The sequence below is a fragment of the Toxotes jaculatrix genome, chromosome 14, assembly GCF_017976425.1.
Source record: "Toxotes jaculatrix isolate fToxJac2 chromosome 14, fToxJac2.pri, whole genome shotgun sequence".
Classification (NCBI taxonomy): Eukaryota; Metazoa; Chordata; class Actinopteri; family Toxotidae; genus Toxotes; species Toxotes jaculatrix.
The window spans coordinates 12,310,647-12,332,234 of NC_054407.1; the positions used below are offsets into that span (position 1 = coordinate 12,310,647).

Here is a 21,588-nt window from a genome sequence, read left to right on the forward strand (position 1 = left end):
AAATTGACTGTGCAGTGAAATACAGTTTTTTTTTAACCGATAAGACAGGGCACAAGTTTTGGTACAGAAAGAAAAACTTTATTGATGTTTCTCTTACACAAGTCAACCATTACATTACAACATATTGCAGTTTACAAAATCCAAAGCTTTCTTGCAGTTAGACAAAGAGCATCTGAGGAGAAAGTGGTGTTAAAATATATCATACATACCATGATAAAACTTTATATCAAAACGATCCGATTTAATTTCCCCAGTTGTTATTCTTATATTAAGGCACATAGGGAAGCATTCTGCAATTAACAGGTTAAGGCCACCATCTTGCATGTAAGCAGAATTTATCCACTGAATTTTTTCAACAGGGTCTCCTTTGGGATTGAATCAAATCCACTTTGGCCTATATCTGCATTCATATTAAAACCCATCAATCAACTTTTCAGCTCTTCAGAGTGTAACTGAAGGCAATCCATTTGCACGTGGGAGTCAAAATATCTCAGCAACACACAGTCCCGCAACTCAGCACAACAAGAAAAAGAAAAAAAAAATATCAACAAACATAAAAACAATGAATACTCCTATCAAAAGCAAACAATGTATGAAAGCCTCTACACAGCGAATAATGGAAATCAACAAATCAACATCAAAGGACAGTGTTTGTGTCCCATTCTGCGTAAATACTCAGTGAAATCACAGACGCACACACATTCAAATTCTCTCTCTCACTATTTATCTAACTCCCGCTCTTTTGCCTATCCACTTTCTTGCCCTGCAGCCACCTCCTGTTAGCCTCCTGAGTTACCCTAAGTATGTTCTGCAAAGGAGTGTGTGTGTGTGTGCACGGGGGAGGCCTGGGGATGTTTTCTTTTTAGCCTGCACTACTGCTGAAGACCTGTCACTGAACTCATCCTTCGCAGAAAACACCTGGAGGATGGTTTAAAGAGAAATACCCCCACCTGTTTTTCTCATTGTGACTGTCAGATGGAAGTACATCCACTATTTTTTACCCTAAAATGAGAAGTTCAAACTCTCCTACGCACTCTTGCCATTGTTCTTTTTCTAGCAGTACCCTGTGTTGTTTTTGTTATTTTGTTAATACCAGAGCCATAGCAGGTAGCAGCCAACAGGAGGAGCTGACAGGCCCTTTTACTGTCTCTTACATACGTCACATGAAAGCAAAGAACATTTACTGATACAGTAAAAAAAAAAAAAAAAAAAAAAAAAAGGAAATCATTGTCATATAATTCTACATTTAACAGGATTCTGTCAAAGTGCACAATTGGGGCTCTCAGTTACAGAAAAACACAATATGTAACCAAGAAAGAGATACATTTAAATACAGGTTAAACAAAGAAAACAAAAAATATTAAAGTTATATTCACAGCAATATTTCTAGTCTATCAACACCAATTGTAGTAAAAGGTGACTTTTACTGACCACGAGCCACTACATCCAAAATCCTTGTCATTCAGAACTCTTAACCCTCCCCCCCATGCGAGGTATAGCACTGCTACACGCGCCACCTTAGCTGACCAGTAAACACACATTAACACATACACACCTGGAGGTATCTATGGTTACCCCGAGTTACATCTTTACATGCAAGTGTACAGGTGAGAGGTGCCAGCATCAGTGTGAAGAGTTCTGTTAACAGAAGAGAGCAGTGGAGTAATGCTTACACTAGAACTACTTAACAAATCTCCGTGGCTCCAACACATCCAGACCGAGTCATGAAAGTCACATACATACATACACACCAAACATGCATGCCGCTTATTCAGGGCAGTCTTCGAGTTTGATCTACAAAGGCTTCTCACATCTATGAAAACCACCCATGAGCCCAGTACACCAGTGAACTAACATTGATATGAAATAGACACACTAAAGCTACAGATAATACAATAAACATCCAATTATAAAAAAAACAAAGGCTAATGAGTATAACTTAATAAACATTAAAAAAATGTTGGTAATGAGTGTAATAAGAATAATTAAAATAAAAAAATGAGGCAAAATAAAGCTTAACAGGAAGTATCAATGTAGATTAGATTAGAAAATGTGAGGTGATGACAGCTGGAGCAGGGAAAAGGGAAACACTCATGGGAAGTGAAACTAGGTGATAAGTGGAGGGATGTGAGAGATAGAGGGAAACAAGAGGGCAGAGTGAACAGTGGCTATGTTCCAATATCATGTTACTGTTTCCGCTCTTTATCTCTTCCCTTAACCCTCGGTGAGAGCAACTTACTTTTATGACGGCTAATACTGCGGGAGAGCAGCTGGCTGACTGTTTACCACAGTTTTAACAGGTCATTTTTATAAGTGTCATGTAAAAGAGCTAAAAAACAGAGGGCAGTACTTTTTTATATTCTTTACCAGTGCTGTGCTGTGCTGTCCTGAATATACATATCTGCACTGAGTGCAGCGGGCACACGGTCAGATATCTGACCTGACTGCTCATCTTTCAGTCAAAAATAAAGTAATATAATTTTTCTTCTGCTGGCAGACCACTCTTGGCTTTGTAAGGATAGTTTTCGATTGTTACCTCAAGGCATTTGTTTTTGTTCATCAGCATCATCTGTGATCGCTTCAGCTCATCAACAACCTAGATCTCAGGGTGAGGTTACTTTGCACAGTAATAAAAGCACATTGTTGGGAAGTTCACTTTCAGATTTTTTATCTGCTTAAAATGCAAAATCACAGTATTATCAATTATAAAAACTCAATAATGTTATTAGAACTTTTTAGCTATTTCAGTTAGTATTAAATGCAGTTAGGTAAGCAAAACATTTACTGTCAGAAACTTCAGTGTTAAAAAATAGAAAACTGCAGTCCTCTACACAAAGCAAAATTCATTTTCGTGAAAATTTTCAGTTTCTACTGAAACTGAATGAAAATATTTATTTTGGGGAATTCAGCAAGTTTTCACATTTTCCCCTCCACATATCTACAATCGAGCTGATAGCCATTATCAGTTTTCTCTAATTCTTATATATGGTCCATTACTCCCCAACCATGTGCTGTTACAACTAATGCGGGACAAATCTGCCATGTTGATCTGACTCTACTTTATCTCAAGTTATTAGCGTTATCAACCGCTAAGCATTACCACAGAAGGGCAATAACTATGGTACACAACAGTAAAAGATTCACAGCACCACTCTGACTAATGCTACATGATGCTGCGAGAAAATAAATTAGCTCGAGGGTACTGTTTGATTAAATGTGCCTGTTCTAAGGAAGTGTGTGATTGTGTTTGTGCTGTACATGGGGTGAACGTAAAAAGCTTAAGTTTCAAAGAGTTAAAGTTCTTTAGTTTGTGTTCTCATGTGACAGAGTGTGTGTGTGTGTGTGTGTCTGTCTGTGAGTGTATTTATGGTCAGGGCCTGTGGTACTTGTCATTGTAGCGATGGATGGTTACACAGCCGTGGTAGGAGATCGGCCGCGGCATGGCTGCCACTCCTGTGATGATGCCCGTTGACGGGTCGTAACACAGGATGGTGTCTGTAGCTTCGCCATTTTCCCCTCTGCCACCGAGGATGAAAATCTTACCGTTGCACACTGACATGCCACAGCTCTCCTGCAGGGAGAGACAGAAATTAGAGGTTGCGCCATCACTGCATACAAACCCAGGATTCTCGCAGCTGAAGTCCCCACAAGCGCTGAGTATTTCCATTTAATCTATTACCTGTTTGTTAAAGGTGTGAACCACATGTATCCAGTAGTCTTCTGCGGGGTCATAGCAGAATATGGACTTGGTGAGACCACCGCACACATAGATCAGGTTGTTGAGGGACACTGCTGTGATGCAGCGCTTGGCGATAGGGATGTTGGCCCGTAGTAGCCAAGAATCTGTCTCTGGATCATAGCACTGAACCTGTGATATACATTACATGCAGTTAGTTGTGTCTGACTGTGGTAAAACAAAAAAAGAAAGACCTAGTCTTTATATTTTTTTTAATGTATACCATGTGGTGGGAAAATAATTGTTGGGTCGGAAAAAACGGAAATGTATGTGGCTCATTCTGTGGTTTTACTGACTGTTATGTGGGCTGACTGAAGCCTGACTCTCTGTGGTTTCTGTACAATCCAAGCATTCTCTCACGCACTTCTCTTGAAAATAGCCTCCTTCCCAACAGTTTTATCTCTGATTACAGATTACGTGAACAACACATGCATAGGATCTGCCTTCAGCAGATGAGGACCTTAGGGATCAAAGTGAAAGACCCTGTTTGGCGACTCCAGAGATATGTAGCTCAAAGGAATTCGAGCCAGCATGAACTCTAGTCCTTTTGCACCACGTCGAGTCAAACGGCTAGCAACGCAGTTAGAGATTCATAGCTTGGTAACTTTTATCAGACTACCTCTCTGCTTGTGGGTGTCCAGTTTCTAGCCAAAAAAGACACAAACAAACATACCAGCATACCTCCATGGAGGAGAAAAAAATGCTTCTGCTGAAGTCTGGTTCCTGCAAATGCCATTTTCTTCCTGTTTACTACCAGCTACGCTGTTGTCAGTCAAAACATAATGAAGCTATTCCACGGTAGCCTATCATGCTCCTATCTCTTGAGTTATCCAGACACAGTAGTATACAGTGGCGCTGTGGGAACATTTTAGCGTGACAAATTGCAGTTTATCTAATCATTAAATTACTTATCTTTATTCTTACGCAACATTTGCTCCAAAATCATTATCTTGAGATGTTTCCATCACTTTACACAGTAAGTCTGTTTCTTTCAATCTGAAAAATGGTTAATTAGACTCATCTTGCTTTTCCCTCTTTCTGTACCATTCCGTCTGTCTATCAGCAACTTGTCAAAGCACGTCACTGCCACGTCCTTCAGTAAATAAGTTTCTATCAGTGACTCACTGATGTGAAATTAAACTTGAAATACTTTGCAATTAAAAGGTTGGCCTGGATCAGGATATAATTAATGCAGTAAAACCAGCTTCATCAGGATCAACTAGCCTGACCAGGATATGCCTGTTATCACTTCAGATAAACTTCCAATCAATGGCGTTTAACAGGAAAAGATCCCTGATTTTGTGCTGCAGCTCACGTCTCACCACATTAAACTAAAAATGTTTATTAATCTAATCTTTGTGACTCAGGAAGCTTTGTTTTCTTAATGAAAAATATATTTTGGAGTAGATGGTTGACTAGGCTTATTTTACTTCTTCAGTTGCAAGCAAAAAAGTGCAGAAGTAAGCCCTATTAATGTTTCATCATTCATCTAAAATAAATAATCACGCAGGGTGTGAACAAGATCAGGCCTGCACATGTAGGAAGGAAAGAAATAGACCAGAAATTGACTTCAGAAACTATTGAGTTCATGCTTTTTTATCTTAACACAAACAAGAAACTTTAGCTTGTGATTTTTAATTCATAGCACAGCCTAATTTATATATATGTATATATGTCTCTTGACACCAACAGGTTGAGTTATTGTTCAACCCTCTGACTTGTCTACTTTGAAAAAACGGGGCTTTTGCACATCCCTTTAAGGTATAATCATTGAATGCAGGATATCTGAGACAAAAAAGCACCTCGCTGTCATCACTATGCGCTTAAGTGCTTGGTTGAGGGAGCACACATCTGTTTCTCACCTTGTCTGAACAAGTTTCATCGTCTGGCCCTCCTCCAATGACAAAGAGCTTGCCGGCACAGCTGGCCACGGCTGGAGAGCTGACCGCCTCTTTCATTGGAGCCACCTCTGTCCAGCGGTTAGAGAAGGAGTCGTAACACTCCACACTGCTCAAGCGGCTCTGGCCATCATAGCCACCCACAGCATAGACCTGAGGACAGACACACAAACATATTTAGATAAAAGCAAAAATTGTTTTACACATTGAAAGTTAGGGAAATCATGAGTTGTGTTCACTTGATATAAAACTTGAGCACATAAAAGCACATTGTCAACATTCAATATAAGAAAGATGTTTGTATTCAAGCTTATTAGTGCATGGATACAACAGTTTCAATGTCCGCACTTAGAAAACCAGTCTATCAGGTGCAGACGAAAAATGACATACTGTCACTGAACAAGCACCAGTTCCTGTCCTCGTTGCTCTTACATCTGTAAACACTGCCCTGCATCCCTGCAGGCACTGGAGCATTTGTGTACATTTAACTTCATTATTATTTCCAGTTAAGTGTCAGTAACAACATAATACCATGAGCAACTGTTGTGAGTGCCTTCAGGTTTTACAGTGACTTTGTCACCATCTACAATGGTGTTCATTTTAAGAGTCACGCAGCGAAACATCATTTTTGAATCTGGACTGTCATGCAATATCATCCGGACCTGTTAATTCCCATTAGAATGAAGAATTCAAAAATCAGTTAGTCACATTTTGGAAATCTAAAATGTTTGTCTTTTTAACTTCCAATTTAGTTGATAAAATCACATCACATAAACCTTACTGGAAGCTACAGCATTATAAGATGGAGAATTGTGTTGACATAAAATATGTACTCTAACCAGTGCCTTGTGGTTACACATACTACCCTCATGGAGCGCAAAGAATGGTAAAACTAGAAAAAACTGGGAATGTGAGGAATGAAAAAGGGAAAAAAGCTGTAAAAGGAAAAAGAGTTTTTTAAGAAAGCTGGTGAAAGGTAGAGATTTATGGTGAACTTCTTTTCCTCAATAGCATTCTCTGGAAGGCGATCATGTGTCAACAATACACAATGAGCAGCACTACTGGTTATGAAGATAACACTGCTCATCAACAGGCTGGTCTTATGCAACAGAAAACCTTCAGGCTGTTCCTGTCTCTCCACAAAATCTGAAGCATAAACAAGTACCGGAGAGAGAGAGAGAGAGAGAGAGAGAGAGAGAGAGAGAGAGAGAGAGAGAGAGAGAGAGAGAGAGAGGTGAGAAGAGAGAAAAACAAAGACACAAAGACAGATGGAAGGAAAAAGGGGGAACAAAAAGACGGAAGTGGATGGGGCAGGTGAACGTTTGCAGTCAACACCTGGGCTAAATGACAGCAGTACCGCCTTTTTTTTTAAACTGAAAAACTGAAACCAGGAATAACACCTTTTCTGAACTTGTTGACTCTTTCTCTAAAATCTCAGATGGTGGTTCCAAAGTAGTGTTATCTGTGTGTGTCTACAATCATGTGTTGTCAGTGACAACAACACATCAATTTTGCCCACATTTGGTGGAGGGCATTCACAGGATAAGACTATGGGCAAACGGATCAACTGAAAATTGTTTATGTTGTTTGTGTTGGTTCACCAAGTCTCTAGAAACAATCCCTACGAAAAAGTGGTGACAGTGAGGTCCCCCACAGTAATGGGGACACCAGAGGTTAAATGAGAAAATATTCGTTTTCATATTTTAGGTGAACCAACCCTTTAATGCTCCACTGAGGATATCCAGACACTAGCTTGTTTGAATACAGCCGTGGTAGAGGGTGGGGGTTGGGGGCCACTGGATCGCTCCTTTCTTTTCGCCCTCACCACTCTGCACTCTCTCGATAGAACAGTGCACATGGTTTCAATGCTCCATGAAAGTGTATGTATATCAATACAGTCACAGTCCACATTAGCTCGATAATGGTAGCACGTACGCAGCTATCACATAAACACTAAGCCAGACATGATTCATGACTCTCTGCGGACACACTTACCAGCCACTGAACAAGCACATTCGCGGCTTATTTTAAACACTGAGAATGGCTGAATGATTAACAGTTTCCTTAACACGCAGTGAAGTGAGAAGTAGTGAGTGCTAGAGAAACACAGAGGCTGAGCAACTTTAGGGGGAAGACGACATAGGAGAAAGGAGTGAAAGAGACAGAGAAAGAGACAGACAGACAGACTGACAGAGAGACAAAGAGAGAGAGAGAGAGAAAAAGAGCGCAACATTATGATAGATGAGAACAGCCGTCACCAAGTGCAGCCATAACAGGGAGAGGAAAACAAGTGGTGACCTATTTTTGCTTATACTCTATGGAAACAAGACCAGTCCAACAGGGCACCCCTGAATGCAGGACACTGAGGAGTGCGTGTGCGTTCTTTTACTTATATACTTTTGAGGAACAGCTTTAGAGCAGGAGTAAATGAATAATGTAGTCAATAGAAGGTCTGCACAATGTATAGAGTAGTAAACAAATGTAAGCGAGCATGCATACGTGCTCATTTTACAGCCTGTTTACAGCATTTGCTACAGGGGCATTAGTGCCTCACTTCAAAAGAAGGAAATTACAGACTGAATGAAGAAATGACTGGGTAGAAATTCAGGCAGAGGGGGAACTGAATCCTGAGGACAAACGGCATCACAGATACATCCTAAAGAGATGCTGTTCCTTTTTGAGATAAGAGGACAGATTTAACCTGGAATGAAACCATAACAAGAAAAATTCACTGGAAAGGTCCTTCCTGACCAATCTGTTAAAAAAAAAACACAAGAGGAAATGAAAGGGGATAAATACCACAGATAACAGAGTTCTGTAGGAAAACGATAAAAACAAAAAAGGAAATAATAGAAAGAGAGGACAGAGGAGAAGGCAAAACCATATGTGTGTGACAGATACAGGAAGTGGTTGGCTACAAGAGCCTCTCTTTGAATCTCCAAGGAATGTGGCTTTCCAGAAACGCTAAAACGTGTATGTCTACGTGCAATTTTGAGAGGAGTATATACGTGTCGCTGCTTGTTATATGTCATGTGTGATGCTGGCAAGTTTAACTCCTAAGTAGCAGGCCTTGGACTTAAGTTTAGAAATACAATGGTAATGGTTGATGTTTCGACTCAACAAAAACGTTTACTGTGCCATCTTATTCTATCATCAAATCCTTTTTTGCGTGACAGTTAAGTCAGCCACAGATCATGAAGTTTAAACTTGGTTTCTTCTAATGCTCTATGGTGAAGTTAAAAAGCAGCCAACTTGTTTTCACCATACCTTGATACATGACTCACTTTGGAGTTAATTACTGACTTTTATAGCCCCAGTGCGACCATCCAGCTGATTACCTCACTTCAAACCAGTGTGTAGTTAGATTGCACACATGTGTGTTTGTTGTTTCTGTGGCAAGGCAACTAAGCATTTTGGGTGTTGTTTGGAAGTCACAGGAAATCCAGCACAGATTGGCCTCATACGAAGCTCCAAAAAAAAAACAAAAAAACATATGTTTGCGCAATCGCTGCAAATGACAAGAACCCCTCCTGAGTCATGCCCTTTCTGACGAAGGACAAAGTGCTGTTTTCAAATCTTTCCAAGAACACTTGTACTTGTGTCTCTTTTTGTGTTTACATGTGTGGGCACTACACATGATGGCTAAAGCACACACATGATTGTTTGTGAGTGGTATGTTAGCCCGAGTAATTTCTGGTTATGCTCTGCCTCAATGGCTACTCCTCTTTTGCGCAACACAGATAATGACAGTTTAGAAACCTTTCATGAGGTACACATGTCATTGTATTACCAGTGGTCAACATTTGTTTTGCATTATAATGGTCTTTACAACCAAAAATGCTACAAATGTAAAGGCTACACAATGAGGACAGACTTGACTATCTAGTTTAAGAAGATTTCAAAACACAACATGTGGTCGCAAACATTTTACAGGTTATGGCGAGTATAGTTATTTAATCTAATGATAGACTTTCCTTTCTTGTAAATAGATGGTAGCATTCCAGTGGAACATGAACAGCCTGGTGCTGTATATATTTACAGAGTAAGCATACTAAATTATGCCTGTGTATGCAAACCCTGTGTTTGTTTACAGGCTTATCAGGAGTTTTCAAAGCTATGTATGACCACTCCCGGCTTATGTGATTGAGCAGGGACACATGAAGCATGATACAGGCAAATCCTTAACTTGGAAGTGTGGGGTGCTGGCACACGTCCATTAAACTCCCACTGGCCTCAAACAAGAATCTCTACCTGGCCCTGTGCTACAGACTGTAAATAGTAACAGCTCAAGAGCAGAAGCAGCAATCAAGGATTAATGATCAGCTCACGTGTAGACATCAGTGCTGATCAAATTTCATACCCAAACTGGCATCAGATCTATGCGTTTAAACTAACACTCGATATATAGTATATATAGGGGACTCAGGACTAAGGCATCTGGTATATGAGAGAAATGGTTATGAAAATGTTAATGTTTGCGCAAGAGAACTATAGAAGAAAATCTGTAGGAGTAACTAGTATGTAATGGCTGAAATCAACTGTCCCAGCAGCTGAGGCGCTTGTTTATTTGCTGGGTTTTAAATAAAGGCAAACTTCCTTCTCTCTGTTGAATCTGCTCCTGTGCAGCCAGGATGTGCGATATGAGCTGGCACCAGTTGTTTACAAACCCTGGGGCAACAAACGGATCCACAGAAAAATAATATGTCATTCCTTGTCACAAGATGCCCTCATAAAGCAAGATAGAAGATCAGTGTTAAACTGAAAGTGGGCAGTAGTCAAATATGATTGGAATTCCTCAACATGGCTTCTTTTCTGCCATCATTGAGTGACTCAGATCTAAGACTAGACATTTTATGTCAATCATCATTAAGTATGTAAAGCCTTTGGTATTTTTAAAAACAAATTCCTTCGAACCTCCAGGCAAGAGAGTATGCGTAACAGTGGGATGAGACAAATGATTGTGAAAGGTATGAGTTGAAAGCAGTTAAAAATCTCCATGGAGCATTCCATTACCTTTCCAGCAGGTGATTCCACAGAATTTCCTTTATGTACTTTACCTTGCATAAGTTACTACCATATAATAAAGACAGTGATAATGGACTGCATTGTCATCCTGTTCCTCTGAAGCATCCCTGACTCAATACTGTAAGCATGCACCACAATTTTCTGTGGAACCAAACCATTCCTTTACTGGAAATGTATAATGTTTATGCATTTTTGGGGGAGAGTATGAATATTTATGGCATGAAACCGCCAGAAGCAACAGAGCCATGCATGTAGGTTACATGGGTAATCATTGGGTAACACAAGGGCTGCACCTCCCAAGCTGCAATTGGTCAACCTGGGCTGCGTGGATGTCTCTCATGTGCTAGAGAAGAAGCATAAATCTTGCTTGGGGGCTTTAGACCCCCCACCCCCTTACCTTGCCCAGAAGGACACCCATCTTGTGTCTCCATCTGCCTTTGTTCAGAGAAGCCACTCTGATCCACAGGTTGAGCTGTGAGTTATACATCCACACATCCCTGCTGTTGATACGACCACCTAAGAACACCAAAAGAAAAACATGCCAGACAATAGTCAGTGTTCAAGACTCAAGTACAGTTTGTGGGCCAAAAAGTAATTGTAGCAAATAAATCTAGCTCATCAGATATAAATGAGGGGTTTAACACAAGCTGCTCTTGGTGAACTGCCAGGTTTGGATTGTACGCTTAGGTCAAAGTGATCTTTATCTTCTTTATCTATCTATTTGACCTGACCTGGATCTCAAGAGTTTACCAAGTAAATAAAAGGTTTTCTCTCTCTCTCTCTCCCACATACACACACACAGTCAAGCATACAGCACGTTAGCTAAATAATAGATAAACATACACACCATAAGGAACATGGTATCATGTTTCATTATAGTATACACAGGTGCTGAATAACAATCAACCATCACCTTTCACAGTGTAATCATAGATACAGCATGCCCACTAACACATAATGACTGGGTACATGATCTGTTGTCTCTGGGACAGACATGGACTGTGAGAAGCTGCAGAGGTATCAACCGACCATTAAAATAAACCCCCCACCACTCCATCACCATCACCCACACACGTCTGCTGATGATCAGAATGAGCAGCACAGGCTAACTTTTTAGCATAGAGGAAGAGCAAAAATGTGATCAAATGTAGTTTGAGAAAAAAAAGTGTCAACAGTAAAGCTGAAAAAGAAGACTCCCATCTAAAAGATCTTTGAACTTTTAGGTGAAGGTTAAGTTCACTGCAAGGCTTTTAGCAGTTATCAGCTGGCTTTTATCTGACAAGAGATTCAGAAGAAATATCTATCATGGAGCATGTGCATAGCATGGATACCAACAATACTCAAGCACATAAACAGAAAGGTCAGTGACAATCTGTGCCATTTCACACAAGGACTTAAATTGATCACATGGTGGTGATATCAGTTTAAAAAAAATACAGATTATGAAAATTAATGAGAACACTCCTGCGTTCAAATCACACCCCTCCCTTTTAAACTTGATGCTCTTCAGAAAAGAGTGGTTTCTAACTTAACAATAGGTATTACTACCCCCTAATCTCCTGAAACTAAAGAAAAGAAAAATCTCAATCCATTTCTTTTTGGTGTTGTAGTATCTGTATGTAAAACATGTGGGTGGCTCTATGGAAGAATGATGAAGGCATAAAGAAAGCCTGCCAGTGTAAACAAAGGTGTCTAGGTGCCTCTTCTGCATTCACATGCAAACAAAGCAGGAGTTTTCCGTATTGTAAGATAGTTGACAGTCAGACTAGATAGGTGAGGATAGATATTTGGTTTGAGTTTCATCCAAACAAAAAAAAACATCACCTCCTTGAAAGGTCATCTAATTTAATAAATCAGTGACTACGCATATCTCCCTCTTCTGTTTTTTGCTGGTGGGGGGTAATAAAAGGTAAATTATGTTCAGTTATTTTAAATTATACTGTCGTACACAGACAAAAGGAGACAAGAGAAGGAAGTTAGTTGCAGCATGTGTCTGCTCAATAATCTGCTGGATAGTAAAAGAGCCAGACAGTCTGCTGCCCTTGGGGCTTTTGTTTTGTTTTTTAAGATCTGAATGAAGGAAACACATTGATGGAGGACATGTCACTTCAAAGAGAGCAACTTAAAAGATGTTTTTTCTCACCAAAAATTTGAATTGGTTCTACCAGCTCAGATGAGGAGGACCAGTGCTGCTAATCACTGTTTTTAAGGAACAAGAGGCATTGAATTTGGGAGGTCCCAATATGATTTGTGTGACAGCTTTCTGAGAATTTCACATTGCCTATACTTAAATGCGGTTTACTGCTAATGCTAATGATCTAGTTCAGTATGTTAGAGAATTCCTGTTGTCTGAGGAGGCAGCCAGATAAGTCAAATTGCTTGTGACTATGACAGGCAGCCCTCTGTAATGTGTGAGGCAAGCACATGTGTTTTACTAGTCACTAGCCGATAACGCATTATTCGCATCTGTCTAAATTTCTACGGTGGAGTCAGATAGCAAAGAGACATTTATTTCACGTTACCACATTAAACCAAACATATTTTAGCTTGTGAGATCAGATAATAACTGAGATCCCACTGAGTGTAATCTGAGCTACTCCTGAACTCAAAGCATTTCTGTGTTAATCCAGGATTCCCACTCTGTATCTGACAAACTGGCTCATTACAATGCTATGGATGTGAGAAAGTCAGCAGCGGCCAGAGTCTCTGTCCCAGGACAGAAAGACCTAAGAGGTTTTGTATACCCAACTGAGCCACATCCTATTTAAGACCACAGCTAACTGCAGCTGTGCTAGAGGTTGGAAGACCTCCAAGGTATTTGCACCAGTTCCCACTACTGTGAGGAGCGGGGCAGACAGACAGACAGACACAGACAGACAGACAGACAGACAGAATGGAAGCATGTGCGGAAATGAAATCGAGACGGTGCAAGATAAAAATAAAGTTGAAAAAAAGGGATTAAATGTCTCAATACAGACAGGGCAATGAAGAAGGAAAATGGGGCACTGAAGATCATAGTAGTAGTGTGTGTGAATGTGCTCGAGTCAGGGACACATGCAAGGAGGGGTATGTTGACTTTTCCAGGCAGCGCTTCAGGGTAAATTGATAGCACACACGTGAGGACTTGGCACAGTGAGAGCATAAAAAAAGCATAAACACTGCACACTCTTTGCTGAAGGGAAGAACCTTCTTTTTTTCTCTATATCTCCTTCTTCCTTTTTTACCTCTTCTCTATATGTTTCAACTGCTGCTTTTGCCCAGTAGTGTCTTGTAGCTCATATAAAGCATGTTTCAGCATGAGCAGTTTTAGCAGGCACATTTAAACTTGTATTAATACATTTCATTTAAAAAAAGAAAGAAAAATGCTTAACCTCCATGCCCTCAGTCCAACAACCATACAAAACTGCATCTTCTACACAGCAAATATTCAAATATTTGACTTGGCAACCACCCTTATTCTGACCTCATTAGTTAAAATGAATGATGTAATAATAACGTCTTGTTCAATTTAGGTCTTTTTTTTTTTTTTTTACTAAAAGAGGCTTACGCCACACTTGGCCCATGCTAAGTTCCAAAAATGCAGCAGCTTTGCCAGGAGGGCATGAGAGATATGATATCTCAGCTTTAGGTTTCTTTTAAACATATCACACCACAACCTATCGGAGAAGTCTCAAATTGAAAAGGGTTAGAGCTTTTAGATCTGTTAGATGGTTGTATGAAGGGGATCCTAGAAAGCTGCTGAATGGATGTAAAAGGTGGTGACCCTGACGATTGGCCAACAGGAAGAGGAATGGACCGAGAATGCCAAAGAAGGTCCCTCTCAGCACTGAGCCTGGAGAGTGCATCCAGATGTTGCTCTCATATTTTCCTACAACTCAAACTCAAACAGGCTGGGGCTGTAAAAATAACAGGGCAAACGGCCACCGTGGCCTTTCCTGCCACTGCACTGGGAGATTAGACTGCAAGTCAAGCACAGACAGACACCGTGGCCCTTGAGCAAATGTTTTTTTTTTTTTTTGTAAAACACAATGTTAAAATAATGAAGAGAATCTGGACGTTATAACAGCCAAGAGCATAATGAGTCAAACCACAGAAGAAATAGGTGTATAGTTTTGGTGCTCAGGATAAAAATTGAGTTTTGGGTCACTAGCCATTACTATATATGGCTAAACGATTAAAAGTTTCAAGCCATTTTGAATTTCCCACAACCAAAATAGTTTTTCTTGAAAGAGAAAAAAACATAGGAAATGCCACAGTTAACAGATACCTGTGCACTGCAGTTTGGCTTGTGGTAATTTCAAGCCTCGATAATACCATACTATTAAATTGTTTGTAACAAATGTGGCAGGGTCTTACCTGATACCAGAATGTCGTTGCGGAGGGCGCACACAGCGTACTCTGACTTGGTGAATTCAGGCAGTTTGGCCAGTGATTTCCACTCTCCTGTGACTGGATCGTAGCATTCAGTGTAGGGCAGGTTGAAGCCCCCCACCCTCTCACAGCCACCCACCACTACAATCACCTCAGAGTAGCCAGTTGACCTGTACAGAAGAATGGTGGGGGGGTGGGGGGACAAGGAAAAGATGGAGCAGAAATAACAACACAGCTGAGGATTTTATTAAAACACAGACACAAGAAGAACATGTTTAAATTAAAAGGCTCCTTACAGGAATGTACAGACATGGTATCTAATTAAAATACTATATATCTGTAGGCTTGTACAGGCTAGGGTATGAAGACATAAACATAAACACGCATGTCATCACTTGGAGAGATTTCTAATTAGAGAGGGTAGAAATTTGTGCCAGGCCAGGAACAGAGTGGTGGTTTCCACAGGAATAGTTTCATTTATCTTCAAGGCAAAGTTCAGTTAACAATGAAGGTATCAATCTACGGCACAAAAAAAACAGACTTGGGAGCTTAATTTCCATGTTGTCACAATGCTTTCCTTTTTGGCTGTTCAACATATGCAGAGAATATGACCGCATTTGCAACATGGGAGCTAATTAACTGCAGCTTCTGTCTTTATTCTACCATTCAGTATATTATGAACATCTATATGTACACTATATATGTATGTCTATATGTATGTCTATATGTATGTATGTGTGTAGGCATATATATACATAGACACAGAAACCACTGTCAGTGCAAAACAGTTTCTTTGCACTTTCCCCCACATTTCTCAGTCTATTTACTCTGCACGTGACAGAGTGCAGCTCAGACACAGACAGACACAGGTAGAAGATTATGATTATTTCAAGCACTGTATTTGTATACATTTATGAGACAGTCTGGTCCAGTCAGGCTTTATGTGCGTGTGCATGCGATGTGTGTGCATGTGATTCATTAGATTCTAGAAGCTTCCTGGGAGAAAAGAGGTCCCAGTGTAGACACAGAAAGGGGAGAATCAGGCGTCTGTTTTGAGCAGGAGAGGATCTGGCCCTCAGGGTAAACGAAGCCGACAGCGCAGTGACTAACTGCCTGATTGGCTTGCTGATTTGAACAGATCTGCCTGGATACTTACACAATACACCTGAAATACACGTGACACGGCTTAATAACTGACAACTGGCGGAGTTCCCACTTTAACCCTCACAGCAGATCTAACACACAAAGGCAGCTCTACTGTTGTTTGCTGTACAGCAGGCTAGCATGTGGTCTATTTTGTATCTCATTCATAACGTTTCAGTCAGTGCCAACCTTTGGCCTTCAGGCATTACATTGTAACATCCAACTGGGCACTCTACAAACAAAAAAAATTACCACAAATATCAAAGACCATCTGGTAAATAAGTATAAAGTGAACAGGTGAGGACCCAAACATATCAGCAAGGTGAGTTACACTGCTGGTATGATAACAAGACTCAACATTTCATGTTTGCTGTTTCTTACATCACATCTTTTTTTTTTTTTTTCTTCCCAGCCAACCACTCTGTGTACGAACATGCCCTGCCTTCCTCATTATCATTTCCATTTCAAAATAGGGCTACAAAACACAGCTCAATGACATACTTGTCTCTTCAGCACAATAACACTCCCTGTCTCTCTCTCCCACACACACACACACACGCACGCATACAACAACAACACTGCCAGGAGCACAGAGTTCATGCACAAGTTGTAACCTCTTGCTATACAGAGCGGGATAAAAGATCAAGTGCTTGAACAAGACATGTTTTCTTATCTCACTCTGACCTCTGTCTGTGGAATAAATGTTTTAACCCAAAAACCAGAAAAGCTGTCAGAAAAGATCAGACAAAAATTTGTTTTCTTTTTCAATACGTAATAACTGGTGCACAACAAAGCAGAGATAAGCTATCTGTCATTCATGTGACTGCAGCACAGCATAAATCATACTTCCTACTTCCATAGTTCAAAAATGTTGTTGACAGGTTAAACTGATGAACTGTCAGTTTCCTTTTATTAGACAACATCTAAGTTAGATGATCTTCCATCTGCCTTCCTAATAACCAGTAAGTCAACATTTTAGTTACCTGCGTGGACGAGTTCTGGGTGACATCATTTCATTTCCTAGCACGTGGTAGCGCCTGGCCTCGTGGAGAAGCTGGTAGCACTCTGGAGCATTCTGGATGAGCTGGTCTCCCTCCACTGTCTGGACAAAGTAGTTAGGGTGCAGAAGGGGCAGGCGCACATGGTGCAGCAAGGCCTTCAGCATGGGCTTCCTGTGCTCCACAATGTGGTACACCCATCGCATCACTGCCTCAAACACCACCTCCTCCTTGCCGATGGACAGCTCATCGCTGCCAATGTACTCTTCCAGCTCTTCTTTACGCAGGTCGAGGAACTCCTCATGCTGAGCCACCTCTGAGAAGTTGGCCAGGGCGTAACTGCGGCAGCGGCTGGCGAGCTGCTTCAGGGCATGGGCATCTGCGAATCGCTGGATGCCCAGGCAGTTGCATGGGTCCAGCTGGTCCTCCAGGAATTTTGCACAGGCATCACGCAGTGTGGTGATCTGAAAGAGGCTGGAGGTCTCAAAGAGGAACTGGACATTCTCAGTGGTGATCTTGGCGCGACCTGTGTAAACATAGGTGAGGAAGGAGTCCATCGCCTCGGCCAGGATGCCATTGATCTCCACCAGCATCTCGCGGCTCTCACGGTGATCGTTGCAGAACATGGCTCTGAAATAGGAGGAGCATGCGGAGAGCACAGCGCGATGACAGGGGAACTCGCGGCCCTGCACGCTGATGACCACATCTGTGAACAGACGGCAGTCACGAAACTCATTGAACACCTGCAGGATGCCCTCTGAGTGGGATGAGCCAGAGCAGAAGTCCAAGACATCCTGGCTGGCTAATGTTTTGGAGTCAACCTCAAACACCTTAGGAAACAACAACATGTGTAAAGATTTGTAAAGTTTGTGACTTAAATAAATTGAAATAAAAGCTGTGAGACAGAAAATATAGAAAATGTCTGTTCCTTTGACACCACCTTGCGTTTGACAGCTGGTGAGTCTCTGATCCCAGAGTCCTCCCTGTTCAACCTCCTGCCCAGAATCAACACCATGGCTGCCACCTTCAATGTAGAGTTTCTCTTATCCTGAGGATAGAGAGCAGGTAGTGCAGTACTATTACAAAAAACATGTTTCCATAAGATGTTACTACATACTATTATCATGGCGTCCTTTCAGATGTGGTAGGAGGGGATAGCAAATACAAGGTCTCCAAAGAGAAACCTAATTAGATCCAAAGATACAAATTGAGAACATTCATTGCATGAATACAAAGCTCTCACAGAGCAAAGCCACAAAACATGTGTACAGAAGTTGGAGAAAACATGTGAGCCCCACAAACTGAAGCCTATGGGGGATTGCAAAAATGTCTACGAAAAGTAGTTCCAAGAAATGGAATCTCATTTGCACACAAATCAACGTGACACTTCTTCTAGCTCATCAGTGCTGCCAAGCAGTTGTGCCCTGCAGAACAATAGACTGCATGAGACGGAAGATGACAAAGAGACAGGCACGAGCGAGAAGTTGAGCAACGGCTGAAAAGCCAACCTACATGTCAGTCAGGTTTGTTTTTTTTTAAAGACAGTGGGGGCAGGGATGTGATCAGACACTACATAATCACTGTTTGCATGGCAAGTTAGATCTAACAATAACCTTGAGTCAGGTTTTCTAATCAAGTCAAATATTTAGTTGTAAGACATTTTCCTCTTTCAGAGAAAATTCTGATCACAGTCAACCGAGGTGCCCCATGAATTATGCTTAGCTCACCTCCACAAAGACTGCGTGTTTACCCAGGACTTCCCCTTCTTGGAGACTTTTGATCAAAACAATAAAATATCTTATATATCACCACTATGCCTCTGTTAAAGCTGGCAGCGGGTCTGGCCTTTGCTCTCGTGAGGTCATTTATCTCAGGTTATTTTTAAACTCTGAGTCAGCCTCGGCACACTCTACGTGCGTTATTTGCCAGCAGAAGCAGCACCTCCTTGAACTCGTGGTAAATAAAGGACAGGTTTGGCCACAGGTGTCTGACGCATCAAAGATTTACTTTGTGACTAATAACCCCTGAGGAGCAATAAAACAAAATAATATAAAATAAAACAAAACAAATAACATAAAATGATTTTAATGTGTTAGGTTTACCTGTCTTACTTTCCGCAGGTGAAATAAAGTAAATTTGAAATTGACAAAGGCTCATGACAAAATAATACACCATCATTTATTATTTATTGCTGTTTTAAAAACATCCCACTGTTCAAATATGGCAATGTATTGCATTATTAAAGTGTTACTTATAGACAATTAAGTAAAATGTATGCATAGCCAGATTACTAAATACGCAGAAAACACTATGAGATTTGGTTTGTTAGACAAAGGAGACGTGCCTCGTGCCGACCGTTACCCCCTTGACAACATCCCATAAAAAAACATTAGCTGAGTCGCTGCTTTACTCAATATAATGTGACAATCTCAAACGGAAAGCAAGAAATTACTGTAAATTCATTACTCACAAACGTTAACAACATCCTTTGTAGCAGATAAAAGTTGTTACCTTATGCAGAAGTTTCCAGATGAAGCGTCCTCTTCAGTTACAAGTGGAGGGAGGAAAAAAAACAAAAAAAAAAAGTATGGAGAAAAATAAATCTGGATCCTGAAAAAAAGTTTATCAGTATCTTTTATAATATTTTCCCTCGAGCAATTATGAGAAAGAAAGTAGGCTGTTATACAGCCGGCACATTTTGACTTTAAGGTGATGACAAAAACAAAGATCTATAACTAGCTAACTGTAAACACTGAACCCATATATACTTGTCAAGCGGAAAAAAATCCAGCCCACTGCGCCCCACTCAGCTGCAGCTGCTGCTGGTGCATCATGGGTAACAGAGTTCAACTCAAAGTGTCGTCTCTAACTTTTTGCTCAATGAGAAACAACAGTTCCCAAGCGCCTCTAGTTCTCCACGTGGCTGCCCTTTGTTTGCAAACAAACTGAACTAGCTGAGAAAAAGTTCAAAACAAGAAGTGACAGAGGTTGAGCAATACACGCAAAACAATACCAGTTTTATAGCGTTACTTGTGTGAACGTATAGTGGACAGTTAGTGAGACAGTATTAACCGTAAACGACAGGAAAAACACCACTAAATTCAGGTTAAGAAAATGTATAAAATACCTGTTTTAGAAACGTGTTTTACATAGTTATTATATAGACATACTATGGCGAACGAAAACAAACAAACAAACAAAAAAAACCCTCACAGTGTAAAGACATTTGGCCTTAACCAATAGATATGACTGTAATGTGATCGCATGGACACGTGAAAACAGGATGAAACGTAGTATGCCACGCTTTTTTCAGGTGAGGAGGAAGGAGGGGCTTATTTGGAACAAAACATTTCACAACTTCCTTACCCAGTTGCAAAATATTTCAGAGAGCTCCCAACTGAGTTCCCTGAAAGGGCCCACGATGCTTATCAATGACCCACTTTTGAACCACGTGTTACTAGTAGGCTACAGGGGAGAACTGGACCCTTTTCTCATCATACTTATGTCACTGAAAGATACAGCCCTCATGCTTCAAAATGCATACAGATCCACACACATCTTCATGATCAACAAGAGGAAAGACAATCAGAGACGCACATAATACTGTCTTTGTATTGTCCTTTAGGTCACAGGATGGCTGCTGCTCTAAACACATTTTCAGGCCATTGATACAGAGCAGGGCCACGCACATGTCTCTGTCCCTGAAATCAGACAGGTTTGTCTCACCACACACTAACTGGAACTTCCACAATTTGAGGCTCTGAACTACACAGGTCTGGTCGCAGCTCAGTTACTAGAATGAGGAAATGGAAGAAATGAGGTGAGGAACAGATGAGAATATTGCAAAAAGGAATGATGTTTTGGTCTCCAGGCATCTGCTGCACAAGTTCACCAGTACAAAAACCATGTAATGAGAGAGGACCTGAAGGAAGATTAGTAACGTAAGCCTCACCACCAAGAGCAAAGCATAAAACAGCAAATCATGCAGAACAAAACAGAAATAAACCCGACATGTTGTATTATTATTATTATTAGGATGATAAAAATTATTGTAACTATTATTACAGCACCATGGAAGTCGATACAAAAATGGCTAACAATAGCAGTTGGTGGTTTTTGTACATATCTAATCCACTTGCTGATGCACAAAGTGAGCAGAGGATTAGGACATTTGTGTAGGCAGCAAGGTAAAGAAAGAAAGAGCAGTGACGCAGCCCAGTACACAGACAAATGTGTCCCTCTGCTGTTGAACTGCTGTACCAGTCACACATGGCACATGGCAGACACAGAGATAAGTCCCCCCAGCCTGAATGACTCACTCGCGACTATCCACCACACCTTCCTAAATGAGGGAAGGTGCGCTTTCCTCTCATTTAGTGCCATGAACTAACAAGTCAGTTAGCCATTTGATCCTCTC

The 21,588-nt window shown here is 40.8% G+C and overlaps 1 protein-coding gene across 1 annotated transcript; it reads right to left on the minus strand.

Moving 5' to 3' along the window:
* Positions 1 to 62: 62 nt before the first annotated feature.
* klhl24a (kelch-like family member 24a) lies at positions 63 to 19,926 on the minus strand. Its single transcript, XM_041056313.1, has 8 exons — positions 19,683 to 19,926; positions 18,112 to 18,219; positions 17,157 to 18,001; positions 15,016 to 15,200; positions 11,057 to 11,175; positions 5,599 to 5,787; positions 3,680 to 3,868; positions 63 to 3,571 (listed from the first exon to the last, which is right to left on the minus strand). Exons 2-8 carry the CDS (start codon positions 18,184 to 18,186, stop codon positions 3,371 to 3,373), a joined length of 1,803 nt encoding a protein of 600 aa, XP_040912247.1. The 5' UTR covers positions 18,187 to 18,219; positions 19,683 to 19,926; the 3' UTR covers positions 63 to 3,370.
* Positions 19,927 to 21,588: the final 1,662 nt, after the last annotated feature.